Source organism: Topomyia yanbarensis, unplaced genomic scaffold (assembly GCF_030247195.1).
Source record: "Topomyia yanbarensis strain Yona2022 unplaced genomic scaffold, ASM3024719v1 HiC_scaffold_6, whole genome shotgun sequence".
Taxonomy (NCBI): Eukaryota; Metazoa; Arthropoda; class Insecta; order Diptera; family Culicidae; genus Topomyia; species Topomyia yanbarensis.
In genome coordinates this window covers 7,501-30,228 of record NW_026683824.1, presented here as the reverse complement: position 1 = coordinate 30,228, position 22,728 = coordinate 7,501, and the positions used below count along the sequence as shown (strand labels likewise).

The 22,728-nt window shown below is 47.8% G+C and overlaps 4 protein-coding genes across 4 annotated transcripts; 1 reads left to right on the top strand and 3 right to left on the bottom strand.

The window, feature by feature from the left end:
• Window positions 1-19: 19 nt before the first annotated feature.
• On the bottom strand, window positions 20-406 carry LOC131695897 (histone H2A-like). The gene has a single exon (XM_058984431.1). It carries the CDS (start codon window positions 404-406, stop codon window positions 20-22), a length of 387 nt encoding a protein of 128 aa, XP_058840414.1.
• A 283-nt stretch (window positions 407-689) lies between these two features.
• On the top strand, window positions 690-1,085 carry LOC131695896 (histone H2B-like). The gene has a single exon (XM_058984430.1). The coding sequence runs from the start codon at window positions 690-692 to the stop codon at window positions 1,083-1,085; it is 396 nt and encodes a 131-aa protein (XP_058840413.1).
• A 687-nt stretch (window positions 1,086-1,772) lies between these two features.
• LOC131695895 (histone H1A, sperm-like) lies at window positions 1,773-2,658 on the bottom strand. The gene is made up of 2 exons (XM_058984429.1): window positions 2,128-2,658; window positions 1,773-1,859 (listed from the first exon to the last, which is right to left on the bottom strand). The coding sequence occupies exons 1-2, from the start codon at window positions 2,656-2,658 to the stop codon at window positions 1,773-1,775; spliced, it is 618 nt and encodes a 205-aa protein (XP_058840412.1).
• A 7,427-nt stretch (window positions 2,659-10,085) lies between these two features.
• Window positions 10,086-10,397, bottom strand: LOC131695894 (histone H4-like). The gene has a single exon (XM_058984427.1). The coding sequence runs from the start codon at window positions 10,395-10,397 to the stop codon at window positions 10,086-10,088; it is 312 nt and encodes a 103-aa protein (XP_058840410.1).
• Window positions 10,398-22,728: the final 12,331 nt, after the last annotated feature.

The following is a 22,728-nucleotide window of genomic DNA, read 5'->3' as shown; positions in this document are numbered from 1 at the left end:
AGCTCGGACGAAGCGGGATTTAAGTTGCTGCGGAGGCCCTCTTTTCAGTCTTCTTCGGCAGCAGAACGGCCTGTATGTTCGGCAACACGCCACCCTGGGCAATGGTCACACCGGAGAGCAGTTTGTTCAGCTCTTCGTCATTGCGAATGGCCAGCTGCAGATGACGGGGGATGATTCTGGTCTTTTTGTTATCGCGGGCAGCGTTTCCTGCCAGCTCCAGTACCTCGGCGGCAAGATATTCCATTACAGCTGCCAAGTAGACTGGTGCTCCGGCACCGACACGTTCAGCATAGTTTCCCTTCCTCAGCAGACGGTGAATTCGGCCAACAGGGAACTGGAGACCGGCACGAACTGAGCGGGATTTTGGCTTTCCCTTCACTTTTCCTCTTTTACCGCGTGCAGACATTGTTGTAGGTTTATCGCTGTGCGTATGCAGTCACGTAGACAGTACGAGTAACACTGATGCCGTTCGCGTACACAGCACCCCTTGTTATGCATTCGCTTCATTGCACATCGTTCGCCAAAGGGGCGGAGTAGCGAACGAACGAAACGCGCTAAACACAAAAAAGGACGAACCTTCGTCTCGCTACACGATCGTATATAAGCGATATGTACAGTGGTTTTACCTACCAATCAGTCAGCGCAGTTCGCATCGAGAGCGTTAACAGCAGCACCACCACGTCGTTACTATGGCACCGAAAGCCAGCGGAAAGGCTGTGAAAAAATCCGGCGGCGGCGGTGGCAAGGCACAGAAGAACATCGCCACAAAAGCAGGAGGAGAGAAGAAGAAGCGAAAGCAACGGCGCAAGGAAAGCTACGCTATCTACATCTACAAGGTGCTGAAGCAGGTCCATCCGGACACCGGTGTCTCGTCGAAGGCGATGAGCATCATGAATAGCTTCGTGAACGACATCTTCGAGCGTATTGCTAACGAAGCATCCCGTCTGGCCCATTACAACCGACAGTCGACGATCACCTCCCGCGAGGTACAGACCGCCGTTCGTTTGCTGTTACCGGGAGAGCTGGCCAAACATGCCGTATCGGAAGGTACCAAGGCCGTTACCAAGTATACCAGCTCGAAGTAAACGTGTCGCCCGCCCCGCCGCCGGATGTCACACACCCCATCGTCATCGGCCCTTTTCAGGGCCACCAAAACCCGTTCTGGTAAAGAGTTGAATTGAAATATGTACACATAGTTTATATAAACATAGTTGTTGTTGTTGTTTGTTTGTTTCATTAGAGTTGTCATTTTTTTTCTCTGTCCATTTTTCAAATCATCACCAAATCACCACCCCTTACCGCGCTAGTTGATTGTTTTTCGTTAAGACGGAAAACGGTCTTTCCCCCCTTTGTCGTCTATATTCTACTCAGTCTAAAACAGCCCCATTGTATGAAAATTCTGCTGCAAAAAGAACACATTTCTGGATCATACTTGTTAATACAATACACTTCTCCCAGCCTTCAAACTTCTGATCTGCGTTGAACGTTAATAATTAAAAAATACCCAACACAATTTATAATCTCAAAGTTGAACAATACAATACGTTCGTCAATTTAGGCTAAACAAAATCGGTAATTATCCTCTAGCAGTGTCTCTAGTCGTTCGTTTGTTTATTGTGCCAGCCAATTTTTCTCTGTTTTATAATAGCCAAAATAAGCGCGTTGTTTGCTAATCAGAGTAATATTATACTTGCTCTGTTTGTTTGTTTGTTTGTTAAGGCAACAGAAAACCACGGCCTACTATTAATTTACCTGTACGTACGTACGTACGTTTATCTGAGCAAAAAACCGCGCCTATTTACTATAGTGATTTGTTTAATCAAACTAACGACGACTGATTTATCTTGCCAATCGGCGGCCTGTTGAATGCGGGTGTGCGCAAGCTAGAAAACTCATTGATGGGAATGGAGCATTAACGGAAAATAAGCATCAATCAATTCTTTACAATTTTGTTAGCCCTGAAAAGGACTGTTGTTTTGGGGGGACGCGCACGTTGTCGGGAATTTACTTCTTGCCGGCGGTGACCTTCTTCGGGGCGGTGGCGGCCTTCTTTGGCTTAGGGGCCTTCGGCTTGTTCGCTGCAGCCTTCGATGGTTTGGTGGCTTTCTGTTTAGTGGCAGCCGTTACCGCCTTGGCAGGGGCAGCAGGTTTCGTTTTCTTCGCAGCCGATTTCTTAGCGGCCGGGATCGCCTTCTTTGGCTTGCTGGTCTTCTCACCACCACCAGCCGGCGGATTTTTCTTCTCCCCGAATTTAGTAGCCGATTTCTTCGGTGGTTTCTTATCGCCAGCCGGTTTCTTTGCTTCGACCGTCACCTTAAACGATCCGGAAGCACCGGTACCCTTGGTCTGGGTGATGTTTCCCTTCTCGACACCCGTTTTCAAAGCCTTCCGGATAAACGGAGCCAGCCGGGCGACGTCACACATGTAGTTGGCGGCGATGTACTTTTTGATCGCCTGCAGTGATGATCCGCTCCGTTCCTTCAGGGTCCGGATGGCAGCCAGAACCATCTCACTCACTGGTGGATGGGTTGAAGATTTTTTCGGTTTCTTGGCGTCACTCTTGCTAGCCTTGGCCGCCTGCTTCGGTGGTGTTTTGGCGGCTGGAGAGGCGACGACGGCAGGGGCCGTAGCAGCAACGTCGATAGCAGTTTCAGCCATTGCGCGTTCGTTTGGATATCTTCCACACACAGTTGTAGACGACGAGCTGATGGATGCACGATGATGCAAGTCTGCGAATATGATAACCGGGGGCTTTTTTTTTTTTTTTTTTTTTTTTTTTTTTTATTAACGTGACTTTAAATTTTAATTCATTCGTCACGCTTCGAAAAATTCAATATTTACAAGTCATTTAACAAAAATTATATGTTCTTCAACAGTTCTACTTCTTTTATAAACTGAATTAGTTTTTTCTCATTACCTATCCCTAAAATTTCGCTTAATGTCAGATTCATTAGATGTTTGTCTCTGCTTTGCTGATATTTAGAACAGTCTAGGAGCAGGTGTCTTACGGTGAAGTCATCTCCGCAGCACTGTGGTTTGTCTTCCCGGTCAAGGATATAGCTGTGGGTCAACTTAGTGTGACCGATCCGTAGCCTGGTGATTGCTGTTTGCTCTGAGGTGTCTTTTACGTCTTCCCATGGTAGTGTCGTCGATTTTATGCATCTGGTAAAGGTATTGCAGTTTCTCCATTCAGCCTCCCAAGCTTGACGAAGTAGCGATTTGGCATATTTAACGAAGTCCTTTGCTGGTACTGGGATATCGGTACATTCCTTAAGTCGTCCTTCGCTAGCTAGAAAATCCGCTCTTTCGTTCCCTGTAATGCCAGTGTGACTTGGCACCCAGCAGAACGTGATGTCTTTCGCTGTGTACTCCTATTCCAACACTGTTTTTATCCAAAGATCCGTCTGTGAAGAACTGCATTGATGTAGAATACCGCTTCGTTTGTGTTTCATTGAAGATTGCTTGAGTTTTTGAAGACGCCTCGTGAGCTCGAATTTTGTTTTTGATGCTCCAATCAATTCGGGGTTTAACCGAATCCCATGCTCGGTCGTTCATCCTGTTTACAGTACTTATGGTAGGTATTCGGTGTGAGGTTATTCGCTCTAGCCATTCTGAGGCTCTTCTGACCATGGGGCAGACAAGTTCCTCATCTACAGGTCGTTTTTCTAGCCAGCTGCATGCTTTCCCGATAAGCCGATCAGTCATGATGTGTTTGAAAGGTAGCTGTCCACTTTCGGATAGCAATGATGAGATAGGGCTAGTTATGAGCGCTCTGGATATGGTTCGAATAGCAGAATTGTAGGTGGGCTGAATCCTTTTTATCACTTTATCACCTCCTCGACTGTAGAAACCAAAACCGTGTGATAGTTTTGATATCAGGATACTATCACAGACTCTAAAGAGCGTGTGACGGTTACCTCCAGCGTATCTGCGACTGATAGCTTTTATGATCTGCAGTCGGTTACGACATTCTTTGACGAGCTGGTCAGCGTGTTTTTTAAAGTTAAGTTTCGAGTCTACTTGCACTCCGAGTATTCTTGCGGTTGTCACTTTTTTGATAGTACCTTTAGAGGTCTTAAGTTCTGGTACTTTGCTATGCCTTCCTCCGTTGCAGATGTGGATTAGTTTTGATTTGTCCGTAGAAAACTGTAGTCCATATTGTTCGGCCCAGATCAGCACTTTATTTAGCGCAGTTTGTGCTTTGGCTCGAGCTTGTCTTGGAAATCTACTTGTACTGATGATGATCAGATCATCGGCATAAAGCAATATTTCCATGTCTTCGGTAACGCATTCACTAATAGAGCTAATTGCAATGTTAAATAATGTGGGAGAGATAACTGAGCCTTGAGGTATTCCGTTTTCTAGCGGTCGTTGATCCGAGAGGGCGCCATCAACAGCGACTCGAAAGGTTCTTTCATCGAGGAAGTTGTATACGTAACTCAGCATTTTTCCTCCAACATTCCATTTACTGAGTGTGGTGATAATCGGGTGTCTCCAGGTCCGGTCAAAAGCTTTCGAAAGGTCCAACATTATGACATCGGAGTGCATGTCGGATTGGAGGGCTTGTTCCAGTATCATTTCAAATTTTGCGAGATGGCTGTCCACGCCGGTGCCTGGACGGAAGGCAAACTGCCGGTTTCCAAGCCGCTGGTTGAATTCAATGTCCTGGACGAGTCGTCGATTAACCATTCTCTCAAGAATTTTGCCGACACAACTGGTCAAAGAAATCGGCCTATATTCGTCCGCTTCAGTTCCTTTCTTGTCTGGTTTTTTGATTGGCATAATTGTGGCTTCTTTCCACTCAGTTGGAACTACACCACTGTTCCATACACCATTGTAGAGATCAAGTAGGATCAGTTTTGCCTGAACTGGTAGATGCTTCAACAGCGGGTATCCAATGCGATCTGGTCCTTCGGAGAGTCCGGTAGCCTTACTTAGCGCCCAACTAAGCTCACTGAAGCTAAAGTTGGCATCTATTGGCGAGGGTGCGACGTTAAAATCAGGTAAATTTAGTTCCTCTTTAGCTTTTCTATATTGGAACTCTTTCGTGTAGCCGTTGGTTGCTGATACTGCTGCAAAATGATCAGCTAATGAATTGGCCATGTCCGCAGGTACGTCAGTGATCGTTCCGTCAATTCGCAGGTACTTTTTATTGACTCTCCTATCACCGCGCAGAGCGTTAATCTTACCCCACAATTTCTTGGATGTTGCGGTCGGGTTGATTTCGCTTACGAATTTTTCCCAGCTTGTTTTCTTCGCTTCCTCTATCGCATTTGTTGCATCCTTCCGAGCTTTTTGAAAATCTTTCAAAGCTTGCTCCTTTCTAGGGTCCTTCTCATCAAGCCTTCGTAAGGCTCGGAGAGTTTTTCTCCTGTGTTTTATGGCTGTTTTAACAGATTCATTCCACCATGGAACTGATTTAGGTCCAGGGCGTCCACTTGTTCGCGGAATGGATTCTTTAGCCGCTTTAAAAACAAGTTGGTTGAACTCGGGTATTGTGTACTCCTTAGTTAGCACTAATTTTTCCCTTATCTTCAGCTGATACTTTTCCCAGTTCGCTTCGTCGTATCGCCATCGTGGTCTAGCGCAAATACGCGGAGTCGATTGGCCAGTAATCAACCTGATTGGGAAGTGATCACTGCCGTGGTTATCTTCCTCGACCATCCAGCTGAACCTAGCCGAAATTTGCCAGGATACTGCCGAGAGGTCGATTGCAGTTGTGGAACCGTTGGTGGGGTTAATTCTGGTGTGCGTTCCATCATTGAGAAAAATTAGTCCTTTATTATCGCAAACTTTTTTAACAATTTCTCCTTTCCGGTCGGAGTGCTTAGAGCCCCATTCGGGGCTAGCGGCATTAAAATCACCCATTAAAATCACGGGTTCGGGTAACTGGGTAATTAGTTCATTGAGCTGTTCCTCAATTTTTTTGAGTGAGTGCTCGCTTGGGGGGATGTATATGCTGACTATCGTTGATTTTGTGCCAGTGTCTATTTGTACTGCTACTGCTTGCATATCGGTTCGAATCTTTAGTCGGTCGTGTGGTATTCCTTTTCGTATTCCAAGTGCTACTCCGTGCGCGAATTTGTTTATTGATCCTTCGGCCAGATATAATTCATAGTCTTTAAGGTTGGGGGTGGAGTTTAACGGTGTCATCGTTTCCTGCAGCGCCAAAACAGTGGGGGAATACTGATTTATTAACAGCTGCAGTTCGGGTAATTTTTTTCTCAATCCGGCTACGTTCCATTGAAGAGCAAAAGTGTTGTCTACAAGCTTTTCTCTTTTTCCTCCAGTTTTATTATTGTTTGGGAGGGCCATTTTTGGTTCGGTGGCGCTTCTTCAGCTCTTTCCGATTGACAACAATTGTATCCGATCCGTCGGAGTCGTTGTCCGTGATACTCATTCCTTCGGTGTTGGTATCGGAATTTGCAATTTCAATTGGGTCTTCTAGCATCGGTTGTGTGATTGGTATTTGGGTCATGCGATTTAGCTCGGCGGTTTCATTAGACTTCGCAGTAGTCTTTTTCGGAGGCGGTGGACGAAATTCAGATCCGGTTGGCGTTTCCGGCGATATTTCCTTGAGGCGTTTGTTCTGTTTCTTAGAAATTTTACCTTCGGTTTTTTGACATTGGCAGTTGGGACGTACTTTCAGTTCATTTATCACAGCGGCAAGCTCGTTTCGTAGAGTAAATAGCTCTGCTTTAAGGTTAGCTATTTCCTTGTCCTTACTGTCTGGTTGAACATTTAGTCTTTTGCTGACGCTGGCGAAAGATTTTGGACCAACACAATTGTCGTACTGCTTCTTGGCTTCGGCGAATGACAATCCTTGCTCGGTTTTGATTCTGACGATCTCGTTCTCCCTTCTATATACTTGACAGTTACGATCGATTGGCTTGTGCCCCATTTTACAGTGAAAACAGTTGTCCACTTGGTTGCAGTCTTCGGTTTTGTGTTCTAGGGAAGAGCAGTTTTGACACTTAGGTGCGCCTTTGCAGCGAGCCTTGGTGTGTCCATATTCTAGACAGCAAAAACATAGCATAGGTGCGGGATAATACATTCTTTTTGCCACCCTTAGCGCTCCAAAGTAGACATGCTGTGGCCGTGTGGTTCCTTCAATCGTCAGAATTAAAGTGGGTGTGTTGATTCTCGTTTTATCCACCATTTTTGTGATCCGGCGAACCGCAATTACCCCTTGGGATGCAAGTTCAACTAATAGCTCCTCTTGTGTCATTTCACTAACCTCTGGACAGTTTACGATGCACTTACTGTAATTAAGCGTGGGGTGCGCTACAACTTCAACTTCGGTTCCGTCAAACAACTTTTTCATGCCAAGCAGCTTGTTAGCATGAACTTGCTGTCTCACTTTGAGAATGTATTTGGTTCCTTTTGCTTCGGTGGTAGCAGTATATTCATTACCAATCAATAATTGGATGGACTTACCGACACTGAAGGGATGATTTTTCGGCAGTACTCCTTCGTTGGCAGCTTTAAGTGAGAGCACAATCACCTTACCGTGCTTTCCTTCCGGATCCATCCAGCTCGGACAGCCAGCACCGGAATCATCCGGTGGCCGGGGCAGCCCATACGCCGACGATGAGGCCATTCGGCCGGAGAAAATAGAACCAACTAATCACTCACTATAATTTACTATCGCAGTTTTGCACAACCAAATCGCGTCACCCTATCTATGTCACTCGCCAAATGGCGATTTTTCACACCCGATCGCGTCACTCGCCTGTGCCGTTTTTTTTCACTACCAGCGGCGTCACCTTCCGAAGGTGGTTTCTTATCCCCGATAGCGTCACTTTTCTCCCAAATACAGTTTTCAACACTAGATCGATTCACTTTTTCACCCCAACCTCTTCACTTTGTCGATGTCGGCTTTTTACACAGCCGGCGGCGTCACCATGAATAGCGGTTTTTCACACCCGAATAGCGTCACTTTTCGTTCGCGGTATTTTTCACTCCCGATAGCGTCATCCGAAAAAAGAGACGGCGGATGCCTCCCCGGTCGATGCCGGTTATCACTATCACGGGAGACTGAGTTTTTTCCTTCACTTTGCTGCCTTTTGCACGAAAAATAACCTGACCGACCAGCAGCAGTAGGATGGTTTTAACACAAAAAATGAGTTCGCAAGTTTTTTCACTTCCGTTGGCGACTCTTTTAACACTTCCCGATGGCACTGCCCGACCGAAAAGGGGCAGAGGAGGCTTTCCCGGTCAATGCCGGTTGTCACACTCGCGGGACCGAAACCGTTTGCACAACTTTTTCACTCGCTTCGACTGTTGTTTGCTTGTTCGCTCGTGTTCAAAAGCGTCTGAACAGCTCGCTTGTCAGAAACAGACTGATAACCGGGGGCCCGGTGTCTGTTGTGTAGGATCGTATTCATCGGCTCTGTTTGGGAACGCGTAGATGACGGTTGAAAGTTACTCTTCGATCGGTGCCGGTAAAATTTTACGGACTGCTGTTTTAAATCAACCAAAATCGAATTACTGCTTGTGAAAAGTACACTGGAAGTTTGCTTTCAATTTACTGCAATGTCCACACCGTCCAAACTAACACCCGCTGAACATTCTATTTTAAGCGTATTGTCGAATATTATCAAATCATGTATCCGACTATGGCGGCACGTGCAAACTGAATTGTGGAAAATAGGTTAATTTGAACCTTCTAGCAATTGGAAAACCTTTTCGGTGCTATCCAATCGAAGGAAAACTTCTCTCTATATAAAATTATTTCATTGTTGTATATATTTGCTCGAGCGGAAGTGGTCGTAATTTGGCGACCTGCGGAAAACGTTTCGGTCGGCTGTTCCTTTGCTGAAAACTTTCGTTATTAAAATTACTAAAACAAAAAGCTAACGGGTGGCAACACAAATTTTAGATTTTTTTTTCTCAACCTGTCAAAAAAAAAGACATACGATTTGATTGAAATCGAAATTAGAAGATACGTTCTCCATTGTTGACCAAAAATTAGTGAAGATTTGAAACCGATCCGTAATTGGATGCTGTTCGGCGAAGCTTCCGTTTGATGTCGGAACAGGCGCGTAGTACGGCGTCTATGTCCATTTCGTGATCTTCTACCAATCAACTGTTTGCAATTCGTGGCTCTCAAAACAAAAAAACTCCCGAAGAAATCTGCGATTGGGCGACACTGAAGCAAATTGTGAAGCGGGTTGTGATTTTTAGGGTACAAATGGGATCGAATCGGGAACGATTGTGGTTTTTTTTGCGTTTTTTTGGCGAGGGAAGTAACTTGCTTCGTGCAAAACAAAATATTTACCCAAAATAATTTTTATCAACCGGCAAGCGGTATTGAGATTGCAGCGTCGAAAGGTGTTGTAAACAGTCGATGGCGCAACGTTTTCCCCTTTGAAATATTGTACCGCGCACTTTTCGCCGAGATTCTTGTGTTGCTCGTAGAACCGTACAGCGCGCTCGCGAAATGCTTTCTTGTTTCGACGGCAAAGAGAGACAGACAGAGAGAAATACCTCGAAAAAGTTGCGGATTTTGATTTTAGTGCACTAATAATCAGTGTTATTTCGGATTGCTTTGGCTAACTCAAAATTCTATTATTTAGGATGTACTGATCAACTCGCTACATCGTTGTGTAGCAGACTTCTCGCATACATAGTCGTCGACATGGCTGTGAGCTGATAAACCGCACGCGTCGACCATCACACCCAGGTGCTTCAGCGCACGAATCGATGGGAACGATTGTCCCCCGACGCAGATTACAAGCGCAAATTCATAGGTAGGTGAAAGCGTGGTAAGCTAAAACGCGCGCGCGAAAAAAAGAGTCGGTCGGCGGTTCGTTGCTATCGAGAAACGAGCAGTTTTGTCCCATGATACGCAAGCTCAGGAGAGAGAGAAAAAGGAAATGCATATATGAAAAAGCGAAACCCAGCGACTGAGCGCGTTGTCGTAACACTGGTCTCTCGCATATCCATCAAAATCGCACATTAAACAGTACGCCTCTGCAACGTAGATGAAAATATGAAGGATACATTTCAAACTAATTCTTTTGTTTCTAAACATTTGGTGGCCCTGAAAAGGGCCTTTTGTGTTGTCGCGAACGGTAGGGGGCTTAACCACCAAAACCGTACAATGTGCGTCCCTGGCGTTTAAGCGCATAGACGACATCCATCGCAGTGACGGTCTTCCGTTTTGCATGTTCAGTGTACGTCACAGCGTCCCGGATAACGTTTTCCAGAAAAATCTTCAGCACACCACGGGTTTCCTCGTATATCAAACCGGAGATTCGCTTCACTCCTCCACGTCGAGCCAGACGACGAATGGCGGGTTTGATGATGCCCTGGATATTGTCACGAAGCACCTTGCGGTGCCGCTTAGCGCCTCCCTTGCCGAGCCCTTTGCCTCCTTTGCCACGGCCAGTCATTTTCTTGGTTGTAGGTAATAACTCAGTAGGCTAGCACGGCACACCTGCAGCAGCAGCAGCAGCGAGATTCCAATACCGAATGTTGCAATTCGGCATTTTGTTTACATTAAATTTTTATTGATTCGCATGTTTTTACATTTCTGTACATTATTTTTCATGTTAAGTGATACAGTCATTGCTTTCTATCTTTGTTTTACATTTTCTTTCTTTGATAGTTTTAATATTTGTAAATTACTGCTTTTGGTTTCGTAACTGATGCACAGTTTGGAGTGTGACTTAACCTAACTAAAACTAAACTAGACTATGTCAATTTAAAATAGTGATCTGATTAGTGGGTGCTCAGATAGGGCACATTTGTCGTGGAACTTAGTAGTAACAGCTAATAGTTTTTCGTGAATTGTGTTTGTATTGGCCATCTCGTGAACAGTAGTTGTCCTCGTGTGCCACGGCAGGTTGAGAATCATTTTCAGAGCTTTATTTTGCATGACTTGAATTTTTTTCCTATGGGTTAAGGCACACCGTCCCCACACAGGCATGGCGTATTGCACTACCGGGAGAATGATTTGGTGGTAGATTGCTATTTTGTTCCTAGTATGCAGAGCTGATCTTCTATTGATTAGTGGATACAGGCATTTAACAAGCAGGTTAGTTTTGTTTAGTATTTTCTCTACGTGAGAGCGGAAGAGTAGTTTACGATCAATTGTGAGCCCCAAGTAAACCACCTCAGAGGACCAATCTATAGGCAATCCATTTATTCTGATTTTGCAGTCGGCTGTTGGAGCGTGTTTCGGTGATAGGCTAAGCGGAAATAGTATCGTTTGTGTTTTTGAAGCATTAAGTTTTATCTTCCAAGTGTGCAGATATCCTGTGACTGTGTCCAGACAGTTTTGAAGCTTTTTGGTCAGATGCTTTGTGTTCCTTCCTTTGCAAATGATAGCTGTATCATCGGCAAAGAAGCATAACTGACAACCCTCAGGAAGCTGTGGGAAGTCTGAAGTATACACGTTATACAGTATCGGTCCGAGAATACTCCCCTGCGGGACACCTGCGGGGATGTCAAAGCTATTTGATAGGGTACCGTTGACGCTTACGTTGAATTTTCTTTCACTGAGGTAATTCTGGATGATTTTTATTAGAAAGTTAGGGAAGTTGTAGCGGTACAATTTGTAGATGAGTCCATCGTGCCAAACGTTGTCGAACGCCTTTTCAACATCCATCAGGGCCATAGCTGTAGATTTCGAAACGGCCTTGTTTCTGTCTATGATGTTTATCACCCTTTGCAGTTGATGACTTGTTGAATGCCCCTTACGAAAGCCGAACTGCTCTGGTAGAAAGATGTTGTTGTTTTCAACGTGAACTAGAACACGGTCTAATATAAGCCTTTCGAATAGTTTGCTTAAGGAGGATAGCAAGCTGATAGGGCGATAGCTTGAGGGGTTTGTTGGGTCCTTTCCTGGCTTCAACAAAGGGATGACTTTAGCTGATTTCCAAACCGACGGGAAATAGTGTAGATCTAGGCACCTGTTTAGAATGTTTGCAATGTGGGTGTATGTATTGTTGCTTAGTTTCTTTAATACAATATTGAAGACCGAGTCAAAACCAGGAGCCTTCATATTTTTTGAAGATTTCAGCGCAGCAGCGATCTGTTCGGGCATAATTTTTTGGTTTTCAGGTACATAGCACGGTGTCTCGCTCAGGGTGACCAACGTTTCTCGTACAACAGTTTCCATAGGACTGACTATGGAGCTACCCAGATTGTGCGAATTGAGAATGTTCTCTCCTATGGCATTTGCCTTCTCAACAGAAGTAACCAGTTTGATGTCATTTAGAGCTAGCGGAGGAATCTGTTGCGGTTTGGATTTAAGAACCTTAGACACCTTCCAGAAAGGACGTGAGAAAGGGTCAAGTCTTCGCACCATGTTCGCGAAATTTTCATTCTTCAGCTGGTCTACTCTATCATTTATCAGTTCATTCAATTTGGACACCACAAACTTCTTGGACAGATCCCCTGTCCGTTGAAATTGACGCCTATATTTATTCCGTTGTCGGATGATCGCTTTTGTCATTGCGTCCAATTTAAGAATTTCACCACGAGTTGGAACATTTCTTACGCATTGGCCCTCTGCTTCTGTTAGAGCCATTTTCAGCTCATCGAGCGATTGGTCAATTTCCTCAGCTGTGCCTAAAGTTTTGTTTACGTCTATCAACTGGTCAACTATACGGGCAAACACCACATCGGCGGCATCGCGCATCATCATCGAACCTCACCACAACGTTTTTCAGTAGTAAAAAATCGTTTCCTCTTTCGCATGAGACGCTCACACACGCGCAAACGCAAAGGCCATGCCGTTTGGCGCGGGGGGTCAAGCAAAACAATCGTCAAAAGATTCCCATCTTTGCCTCTGTATCACACCCGGCGGGTTGTGCTGTTGTCATAATACATGCTACTGTCGCTATCTATCGCTTATAACGTGGTAGCCGTATAACATTCATGTGTTAACATTAATGTGTTAACACTCACCCTCGTGTCGCGTGTCGTAAGAGAACCGGTAATCAGCCCGACCAAGCAAACAGGCAACCCCTGCGCCATGTAAGACCAATCAGCCAATTCTCTAACGTGCCCTCGCTTCGCCTATCCGCACAACAGTGAACCACGCACTGCAACAGTCACCCCCGATGTGACCAACAACAGCCGCCAACTCTCTTACACGCCCTCGCTTCACCTATCCGCACAGAGAGCCACTGCTGGCTAAACAAAAATTTGTATCGCATTTTGCATATCTTCTCTATGTCCGGCCAGCCATCCTCTCATCACCACAAGCCAACCCTCTTACACGCTTTCGCCTCTTGGCTGCCATACGGACCCATTCATACATTGCGTGTTTGCATTTTGCATACCTTCGATACAGTCCACCCGTGCACCGCCGGACAGACCGCCTGTATCGTAGTGGACCATATGGCTAGGCTTGCCGCATACCCTCGCATTACGTTCGACTTTTTTCCTTTCCAAAACCTCTACCGCTCGCTCAATTCGAACCCGCCAGTGGGAGTAGTGTTTTCGGGCGGCCGTTACCAGTGCCTCGGACCTCTGGTATACCCTTATACACTGTGATAGTCGGAAATGCCTTTTTGCCATACATCTTCACGATTACCACACTCCCTATAGATAGATTTTCATCAACATGAGGATTAATTTACTACTGCCATTTACGCTGATAATAATCATCACCACCATACGGCCGAGTCGATCGGCCGAGGTGTGATGTATGTCACTGCGGGTACCCACTGCCTCCGACACGGTGAAATCATCGCAGCCGGCATTGATACTACGAGTACAGGGCTGATGTTTTGGTGGTAGGCAAAGCCTACTAGTGGTGTGTTTTGCATTTTGCCTAAGTCCCACTTATGCCTCATAAGTGTGCATGACCGGCATGTGTTGTACCGCCATACTGCCGGTGCCGGTCACACACCATGGCATGGACCAGTGTTTTGCATTTTGCCTAACTTCCACTTATGCCTCATAAGTGTGCATGATCGGCATGTGTTGTACCGCCATACTGCCGGTGCCTGTCACACACCATGGCATGGACCAGTGTTTTGCTTTTTGCCTAACTTCCACTTATGCCTTATAAGTGTGCATGGTCGGCATGTTGTAGTGAACGTATCTCAGTCGGTATTGATAATACGAGTACGGGGCTGATATTTTGGTGGTAGGCAAAGCCTACTAGGGTCATTCGAATGCCGAATAGTGATTTTTTTGCTATATCTGGTATCGCATATAACTTCTAAACGGGTCAACCAAAAAATAACCTTCTACGGACTGCCAATCTAATGTATAACATTCTGCTAGAACATTTCCAGTCTGGGATAAATACCCAAGTAGAGGAAAATTCAATTCCCGTAAGTGCCCTCTTACATGCAACGTATAAAAGACGCGCACTGTATATTACCGCTACCACAGCAGCACATCAATCATAGACGCATACGCTAGGCGCGCCACGCACCTTCCCGTTACTGTCGCTCAGCTTGCAAATGCAAAGCCAGCTGCGTGTTTGTATAGGCACGCACAGCCAGTCCAATGAAGAACCCGACCAGCAACCGGTACAATAAGAGAAGTTTTCAATTCTGCTTTGTGCGGATCTTTCGCTGGTAAAATAAGAGAAGTTTCATATTCTGTTTTGTGCAGATCTTGCTAGCGACGGTCGCTCTCGCAGCCGTCTCGGATGGGATTGATTTTGCATTTTGTTTAATTTTGAACTATGCCTCATATTGCCATTGCTCGCTGTACAGACGTAGTGTATGGTTTCGCCTGTCGGTGTGCCGCGGGTAGCCGATCAGTGCACTTCGCACTATTAACGTATTTCAACCGGCATTGATACTACGATACCCACGGTGGTATCCACTTAGCGTTTATATGCGCATCCGTGTAGTTGCCGTCGCTCACTCAGCGTGTTTATATCCCAGCTCGCTGCCATCGCAGACCGTGAGGCCGATGGCTGTTTGTATACAGGAGAACAATTTTATTGTATACGGGAGGACCGACATACTTTCTGGCGCACCCTGCATATGGTACATAGATGTTCTGCTGTAACTTACCGGTATGCATGCCATTAACTTCTATTTTTGTCGAGTAGCAGTTGTCATCGCTCAGCGCCTATGTGCCCCAGGGCGCTGCATAGTTTCAGGCTGATTTTGCGATAAAAAACATGCATGACACCCTATACCTCCCTATACAGGGTGCACCATCTTGTGTGACGGTATATAAACCACATCAAATGTACAATACAACAAAACCACCCTCTAGGTAGAATATCACACGGGCAAATAGCCGCTCGCACTCTGCAAATCATGCTGCATACTAGTGTTTAAACACCACGTCGACCAAGTGACCGCCTCCATGAACCACCGCACTATGTGCCCTTTTTGCTGCATTGTTCATAACCTTCTCGAGCATCTCGGGAGGTATGGCACGTATCTCAGTTCGAATGTTATCCTTAAGCTCGAGAAGGGTCTGAGGATTATTGGCGTATACTTTGCTTTTCAAATAGCCCCATAAAAAGAAGTCGGGAGGTGTTAAATCTGGAGACCGCGGTGGCCAGTCAATGTCGCCTCCCTTCGACACCACACGCCCTGGGAATTTTTTCTGCAAAACCCCAATTGTTTGAGCAGCCGTGTGACATGGCGCACCGTCTTGTTGGAACCAATAACCCTCAAGGCCCTTTTCGCGCATTTGTGGCCATACATAATGAGCTAACATCCACCGATATCGCTTCCCATCGATTGGCTCATTTTCTTTGAAAAAAAAGGTCCAATTATGGTTTTAGCACAAACGCCGGCCCACACCGTCACCTTTTGATCATGTAATGGCATCTCTTGAATCCGGTGTGTATTCCGTGTGGCCCAAATACGCCTATTTTGCTTATTAACTCCGCCCGACAATGTGAAATGAGCCTCGTCGGTCATCAATATTTGCTTCCAGAAATCAGGTTCAGTGGCTACCACTTGAGCGACTGTTTTGCCATATTGCATACGACGTGCATAGTCCGCTGGCAATAATCTTTGCGTTACTTGCATCTTATAAGGAAACAAGTGCAAATCATCTTTCAAGATGCGCCGCATAGTGGTACCACTGACCCCAAACTGCTGCGCGCGACGGCGATACGACTCAGTTGGATTTTGCGCGACGCTCTCTCTGACCGCGTCAACCAGTTCATTGGAACGTATTGCACGTCGATGAACGGCATGGAGTCGATCGTTCACTGTGCCATGTTCAGCAAAATTTGACACCCACCGACGAATAGTCTTGGCACACGGCACTTGTCCGCCAGGGTGTTTTTCACCATATGCCCGCTGAGCTGACACAATGGAACTACCATTCGCCGCGTATAACATTACTACCTCCGCCCGCTGTTTCGATGTGAACCGAATCATTGATTATATTGTACATTTGATGAATTTATACAACGTCACACCACCCATAGATAGATTTTTATCAAATATGCAATAAGTTTACTACCACCATTTACAATGCTAAAAATCATCACCACCCCTACGGCCGAGTGGATCAGCCAAGGTATGGTGTATGCGTCGGCGCATCCCATCCGAGCGATACACCTATTACATTTAACATGCCCTATCATCATGCAAACAAGCTAAACGTACATGGTCGTTACGCTGTTTGTTCTGCGGGCAGATCGGCATTCTGCTTTGTGCGGCAGCAACCAACCCAATCGGGCTGGTATCGGTCTGCCTAGGCACAGGTACAGTGAGATACATTTTCCATTCCTCTTTGTGCGGATCTTCCACATGTTCACTTACTACCGACGGTCGCTCTCGCAGTCGAAGATGGACGGTATCGATTTGTTTTACAATTTACCCAACTCTGGTCTATCTCTCATATTGCCATCGCTCGCAGTACATGCGTAGTGCATGACTCTGCCTGTCGCTTGCAGTGCAGACCAGCGTAAGCAACTTTTTACCTACGCTGGTATTTTCAATAAGTTCGGACTGTGTCTTATGATGCCATCGCTCGCAGTACATGCGTAGTGCATGACTCTGCCTGTCACTCAGCGTATTATATGACTACACCTGGATGGCTTGGTTTCCTTATTGTGCATACTTTAAGGGGTTCAGTGCGACAAAAAAAAACAAATTTCATACATGCACGGCCATACTAGGCCATACACATACGACCCTTAAGTATTTCCTAAATCACGACCATACACCATTGTATGCCAACACAACCTCCAAGCAAGGGTAGTCTTTTTTTTACAATGGAGAAGACCTTTATGTCCTAGCCCAGTACACGTGCTATTGGTAGGGTCCAATCTACCACACGGGGTGCACTGGGGGCGTGTCGGACTCGAATGGTGACCAGCCATTAATACCGACTAAACTCCATTGGGCTCCGCCATCATTCCTCCCAGGAACTACCTCTCGGTATTACTTCTGGGGAGATGGCTGTACTAAATGTACTCATTCACTCTCACTCACGCGTTCATACATCCTGTATGAGGCTTACTTGGGTGCTCTCTCAATCGCACTTTGATTCACTCTCAAACACTCCCACATGAGGCTGACTTTTGTGCTCACCTTTTACGTTCCATGCGAGGCTGACTTGTGTGCTCACCTTACTCGTTCCTTGCTAGGCTTACTTTTGTGCTCGCCCCACCCATACCATGTGAGGCTGACTTGGGTGCTCACCCTATCACCTGATTCACTCTCAATCGTGCCACTCTATTGTACCTTTGTCACTCCCCCTGGCATCCCATGTGGGGCATTTTTCTTAGGCCCCACTTCTGACATACCATGCGAGGCTGACTTGTGTGCTCACCTTTTTCATTCCTTGCTAGGCTGACTTTTGTGCTAGCCTCTACCAACCTGTGAGGCTGACTTTTATGCTCACCCTTAACATGCCGTGTGAGACTGACTTGGATGCTCACCCTTTCACTCCTCTGCCACGCCATGAGGCATCGATAGCTAAGTTCCAACATACTACGCTACGACCCTCCCGTCTTGGCATGAGGCAGTCCACTTATACGCCTATACACTCACTCTTCTGTCTTGCTTCGGGGTGGCTGGGTTTACCCCTTACGCGGTCGCCATTCGCTGCGCCAAACCTGCCTCGGCATGAACAGACCATTCACTCCCTTTTTTGCGCTTGGCCTTTGTTGCTCCAGCTAACCAATCACTAGTTAGCCGTGCCCGTCGTCTGTTGCTCGGTTCGCCAGATTACCTGTAGCCTACTGGCAATCTGGATGGTAGCAGCCGAGACTGCGTTCCACTTCTCCACCGATTGACATATCCGCTGAATAAGGGTATCAGGGGTTGTGTCCCAGCCACAGACGTCAAGCATTGCTCTTCTTTCGACGTCGAACCGATGACATACGAACAGTATGTGTTCGGCAGTTTCATCTACACCTGGGCAGTCCGGGCAGACTGGGACCTCCGCGTGCCCGAACCTGTGGAGGTACTGACAGAAACAGCCATGGCCTGACAGGAATTGTGTCAGGTGGAAGTGAACTTCCCCATGGGGTCTTCCCACCCAGCTCGATATGCTAGGTATCAGCCGGTGGGTCCACCTACCTTTCGAGGAGTTGTCCCACTCACGCTGCCATCTGGCTACCGAGGTCACCCTGGTGCGCTCGCGGGCTCCCCTATTTTCACGTAGCTCAAAACACTCCTCATCTTCCCGAATGACCAGCCCGACTGGCATCATGCTCGCTATCACGCAGGATGCATCGTGTGATACTGTGCGGTAGGCAGATATCACTCTGAGGCACATCACGCGGTAGGTGCTCTCCAGTTTCTGTAGGTAACTGGTTACCCTCAGTGCTCTTGACCATGACGGGCCGCCGTACCTGAGGATAGATACGGCAACGCCTGCCAGTAACCTACGTCTACTGGCGCACACCTTGGAGCTGTTGGACATCATTCTCGATAGAGCCGCAACAGCAGTCGACGCTCTCTTGCACGTATAGTCGACATGGCTGCCGAAGGTCAGCTTGTCGTCTATAATGACTCCGAGAGACTTCAGACTTCGCTGTGAAGTGATCGCGACTTCTCCCACATGGATAACTGCATGTTGTGCCGACTTGCGGTTGTTGACGATAACTACCTCCGTCTTATGATGAGCGAGCTCCAGGCCTCTCGCGCTCATCCATTCCTCCACCGTGCTAATCGCGTGTTCTGCGGTTAGTTCTACCTCAGGAATTGACTCCCCGTAGACCTCCAAGGTTACGTCGTCGGCAAAGCCTTCAGTCTCAGAACCCCGTCATACATGAGGTTCCATAGCACCGGGCCTAGGATCGAGCCCTGCGGGACTCCGGCGGTAATCGGAACCCTTTTCTGACCGGCATCGGTCTCGTATAGCAGTACGCGGTTTTGGAAGTAACTTTCCAGGATCCGGTACAGACCCACCGGTAGGCTAAGCCGGTGTAACGAGAGCGCGATGGCATCCCAGCTTGCGCTGTTGAATGCGTTCTTCACGTCGAGTGTCACTAACGCACAGTATCGAATACCTCGCCTTTTCCGTTGGATCGCTATCTCGGCAGTATTTATCACTGAGTTGAGAGCGTCCACTGTGGACTTACCCTTCGGAAAGCCAAACTGGTTGCTTGACAGACCGTCCGTACCTTCCGCATACGGGGTGAGCCTGTTGAGGATGATCCTCTCAAGCAGTTTGCCAGTCGTGTCGATCAGACAGATTGGTCTGTACGCCGATGGGTCGCCTGGTGGCTTCCCGGGCTTCGGCAACAGCACCAATTTCTGCCTTTTCCATCTATCGGGGAAACGGCACTCGTCAAGGCATCTCTGCATAGCTAGCCTGAACATGTTCGGGTTCGCTATGATCGCTGCCTTGAGTGCGTTGTTTGGAACTCCATCCGGCCCTGGAGCTTTGTTCATTGCCAGGGATTTAGCCACTGCGAGTAGTTCTTCGTTCGTCACTGGAGCCACCATTTCGGCCGTGCCCGCACTGTCTCGTAGTGCAGGTGGCCAGGGGCTTGTGGCTCGAGACGGGAAGAGTACTTCGATAATCGTTGCCAATCGGTCCGGAGACTGTTCTGGGGGTGAGGAGCCCCCTTTGGTCTTGGCCATCACAATCCTGTAGGCGTCACCCCACGGATTTGCGTTGGCACTCTCACATAGGTTGTCGAAACACGCTTTCTTGCTGCTTTTAATGGCCTTGTTGAGGGCCAATTTCGCAGCTCGAAACACTTCACGGCGGTTCTCTCTTGCATCCTCGGTGCGAGCTCTTTGCATCCTACGTCTAGCTCTGAGGCAGGCTGACCGTCGAGCTGCAATCTCGGCACTCCACCAGTATACCGGGCATCTACCGTTTCTTGGTAGTGTTTTTCTCGGCATAGTGGCGTCGCACGCGCGTGATAGAACAGCTACCAGCGCATCCCCGCTTAGACTGTCGGTGTTGGCCTCCAGTCCCAGGGCCGCGGTGAAAGCTTCGCTGTCGAAGTGATTGGACTTCCACCCGCGTACCTGACAGGGATCTCCCGCCCTCGGATACTGCACACCATAGTTGATCTTAAAGCGGATTGCTAAATGATCGCTATGGGTGTAGCCTTCGTCTACCCTCCATTCCATGCCTGGAGCCAGACTCGGGCTGGCAAATGTTAGGTCAATACACGCCTCCACTCCGTTTCTACGGAATGTACTAGCGGAGCCACTATTAGCTAGCACAGTATCGAGTTTCGCAAGCGCTTCCATTAGCGCTTGACCCCTGCTATTTGTACAGCGGCTGCCCCACTCCATTGCCCAAGCGTTAAAGTCTCCCGCTATTACTACCGGTTTCCGGCCCACTAGGTCCGACGAGAGCCTGTCGATCATCTAGTAGAACTGTTCTATTGGCCACCTTGGTGGGGCGTAGCAGCTGCAATAGAACACACCATTGATCTTGGCAATCGCCACACCCTCGGCGAAGGGGTGTATTACCTCTTGAACCGGGAACCGTCCCGTTGTACATATTGCCGCCATTCCAGACCCGTCCGACACCCAATTGCCGTTGCCGGCAGGGATGCGGTACGGGTCTGATAAGAGGGCGACATCTGTCCTCGACTCCGAGACCGACTGCCACAGCAGCTGTTGGGCTGCTGCACAATGGTTAAGATTTAGCTGTGTGACGTTCACGGCTTCTTCTTATTTAACTCACCGAAGGGACACGAAGGTCCGCCCATAGCATGTTTATGGGCTTGCTTCTTAGCGGTGCAGATAAGGCACTTGTGTGCCTTAGTGCACCCCCGCTCTTTATGTCCCTCCTCGCCGCAGCGACGACATAGTTTGCTCCTATCTATGCCTTTGCACTCGTATGCTTTGTGGCCGGACTCAAGGCACCGATAGCACCTATCCACTGAAGGCGGCTGGGGTATACTAATAGGGCATACCGACCAGCCGATCTTCAGCTTCCCTTTCTCGGTTACCTTTTTGGCATCCGCCTTCAGTAGCCTGAGGTAGGCTACTTGGGTGCCAGAGGGTCCATCTCTCAATCGCACAGAGGCCCGCTCGATTGTGACGTCGCAATGCTCCTTAACGGCTGCGACGACGTCTTCTGCGGTCGTGAACTCGTCCAAGTGCTTGCACTTGAGAGTCGTTTCCGCACCTAGCGACCTGATTTGGGCGCCTTCACCAAGGAGCTCTTGGGCCAAGGCCTTGTATACTGCACTGGATTGTGCGCCTCGCTTCAGCACCAGAAGCATCTCTCCCGTGTTGGTGCGTCTTACGCTACGCACATCCTGCCCAAGGGCCGAGAGGCTTTCGGCCGCCTTCATCGATTTTAGGACATCGGCGTATTTGTCCTTGTCGGTTTTTAACTACAAGGCTTCGCCTCTGTCCTTGGCCTTCTTCGCAGGCCGCGGCACCTCCGGTTTCGGTGCCGGCTTTTTCTTGGTGACCAGCGTCCAGGGGTTTGAGCCCCCCTGCCCCGGTCGTGCCGGGTTGCTGGTACCATCGCTCTCCACAGCGAGGTCACTCTCGCCCTCGCTTACCTCGCCCAAACGGCGTTTGACCTTAACGGTTGCACGCCGAGTGGTGTCGGTTTTGGCACCCTCGCCTGGCGACTTCCTAGGGCGCTTCGCATTCGATGCCGTCTTGCGATTGCCCTTGCCTTTTCCCGTCGAGGGGAACTCGGTCGCCGCTCCGATCGACGTGGCTGCTCCGTAGAAGGTAAAGGCCACTGTCCGTGAACCTCTATCGACCTTCTCTCTTTCCTCCCTATTGGAGGCCACTGTCTGGGTTTCTCTGTCGGGCCTCTCCCGACATTCCACCCTCTTAGCATAGGCCTGCTGTTCCTGTCTTGCGACACGAACAGCTTTCCGGAGCTCCAGGAGGCTCAACCGCCGGCAGGATTATAGCCCGAGTCATCCCAGTCCTCAGAGCCAATCCTTATCCCGAAGTTACGGATCTAATTTGCCGACTTCCCTTACCTACATTAATCTATCGACTAGAGACTCTAAACCTTGGAGACCTGCTGCGGATTCGGAACAAGCTGTTGAGAGTTTGCGTGCCCCAGTCTTCGATTTTCAAGGTCCAAGAAGAGAATATCGACACAGCAATTTAATACCATGCTCTACCAGCCTGTCCAACCATATCTCTCTATGAAAGACTTCCATGGCTAGTATGACTGTTAAACAGAAAAGAAAACTCTTCCGATATCTCTTGTTGGCTTCTCGAAGGAAAGGATTCATGTTGCCATGATTACAAAGGCGCTACCGTTTCCAGTATGCACACCAATGCAAACGTATACTGAACAGGCTCCGGAATTGTAACCGGATTCCCTTTCGCTCGTTTAATATATACTAGTGGATGTTGCATCAACGGTCAC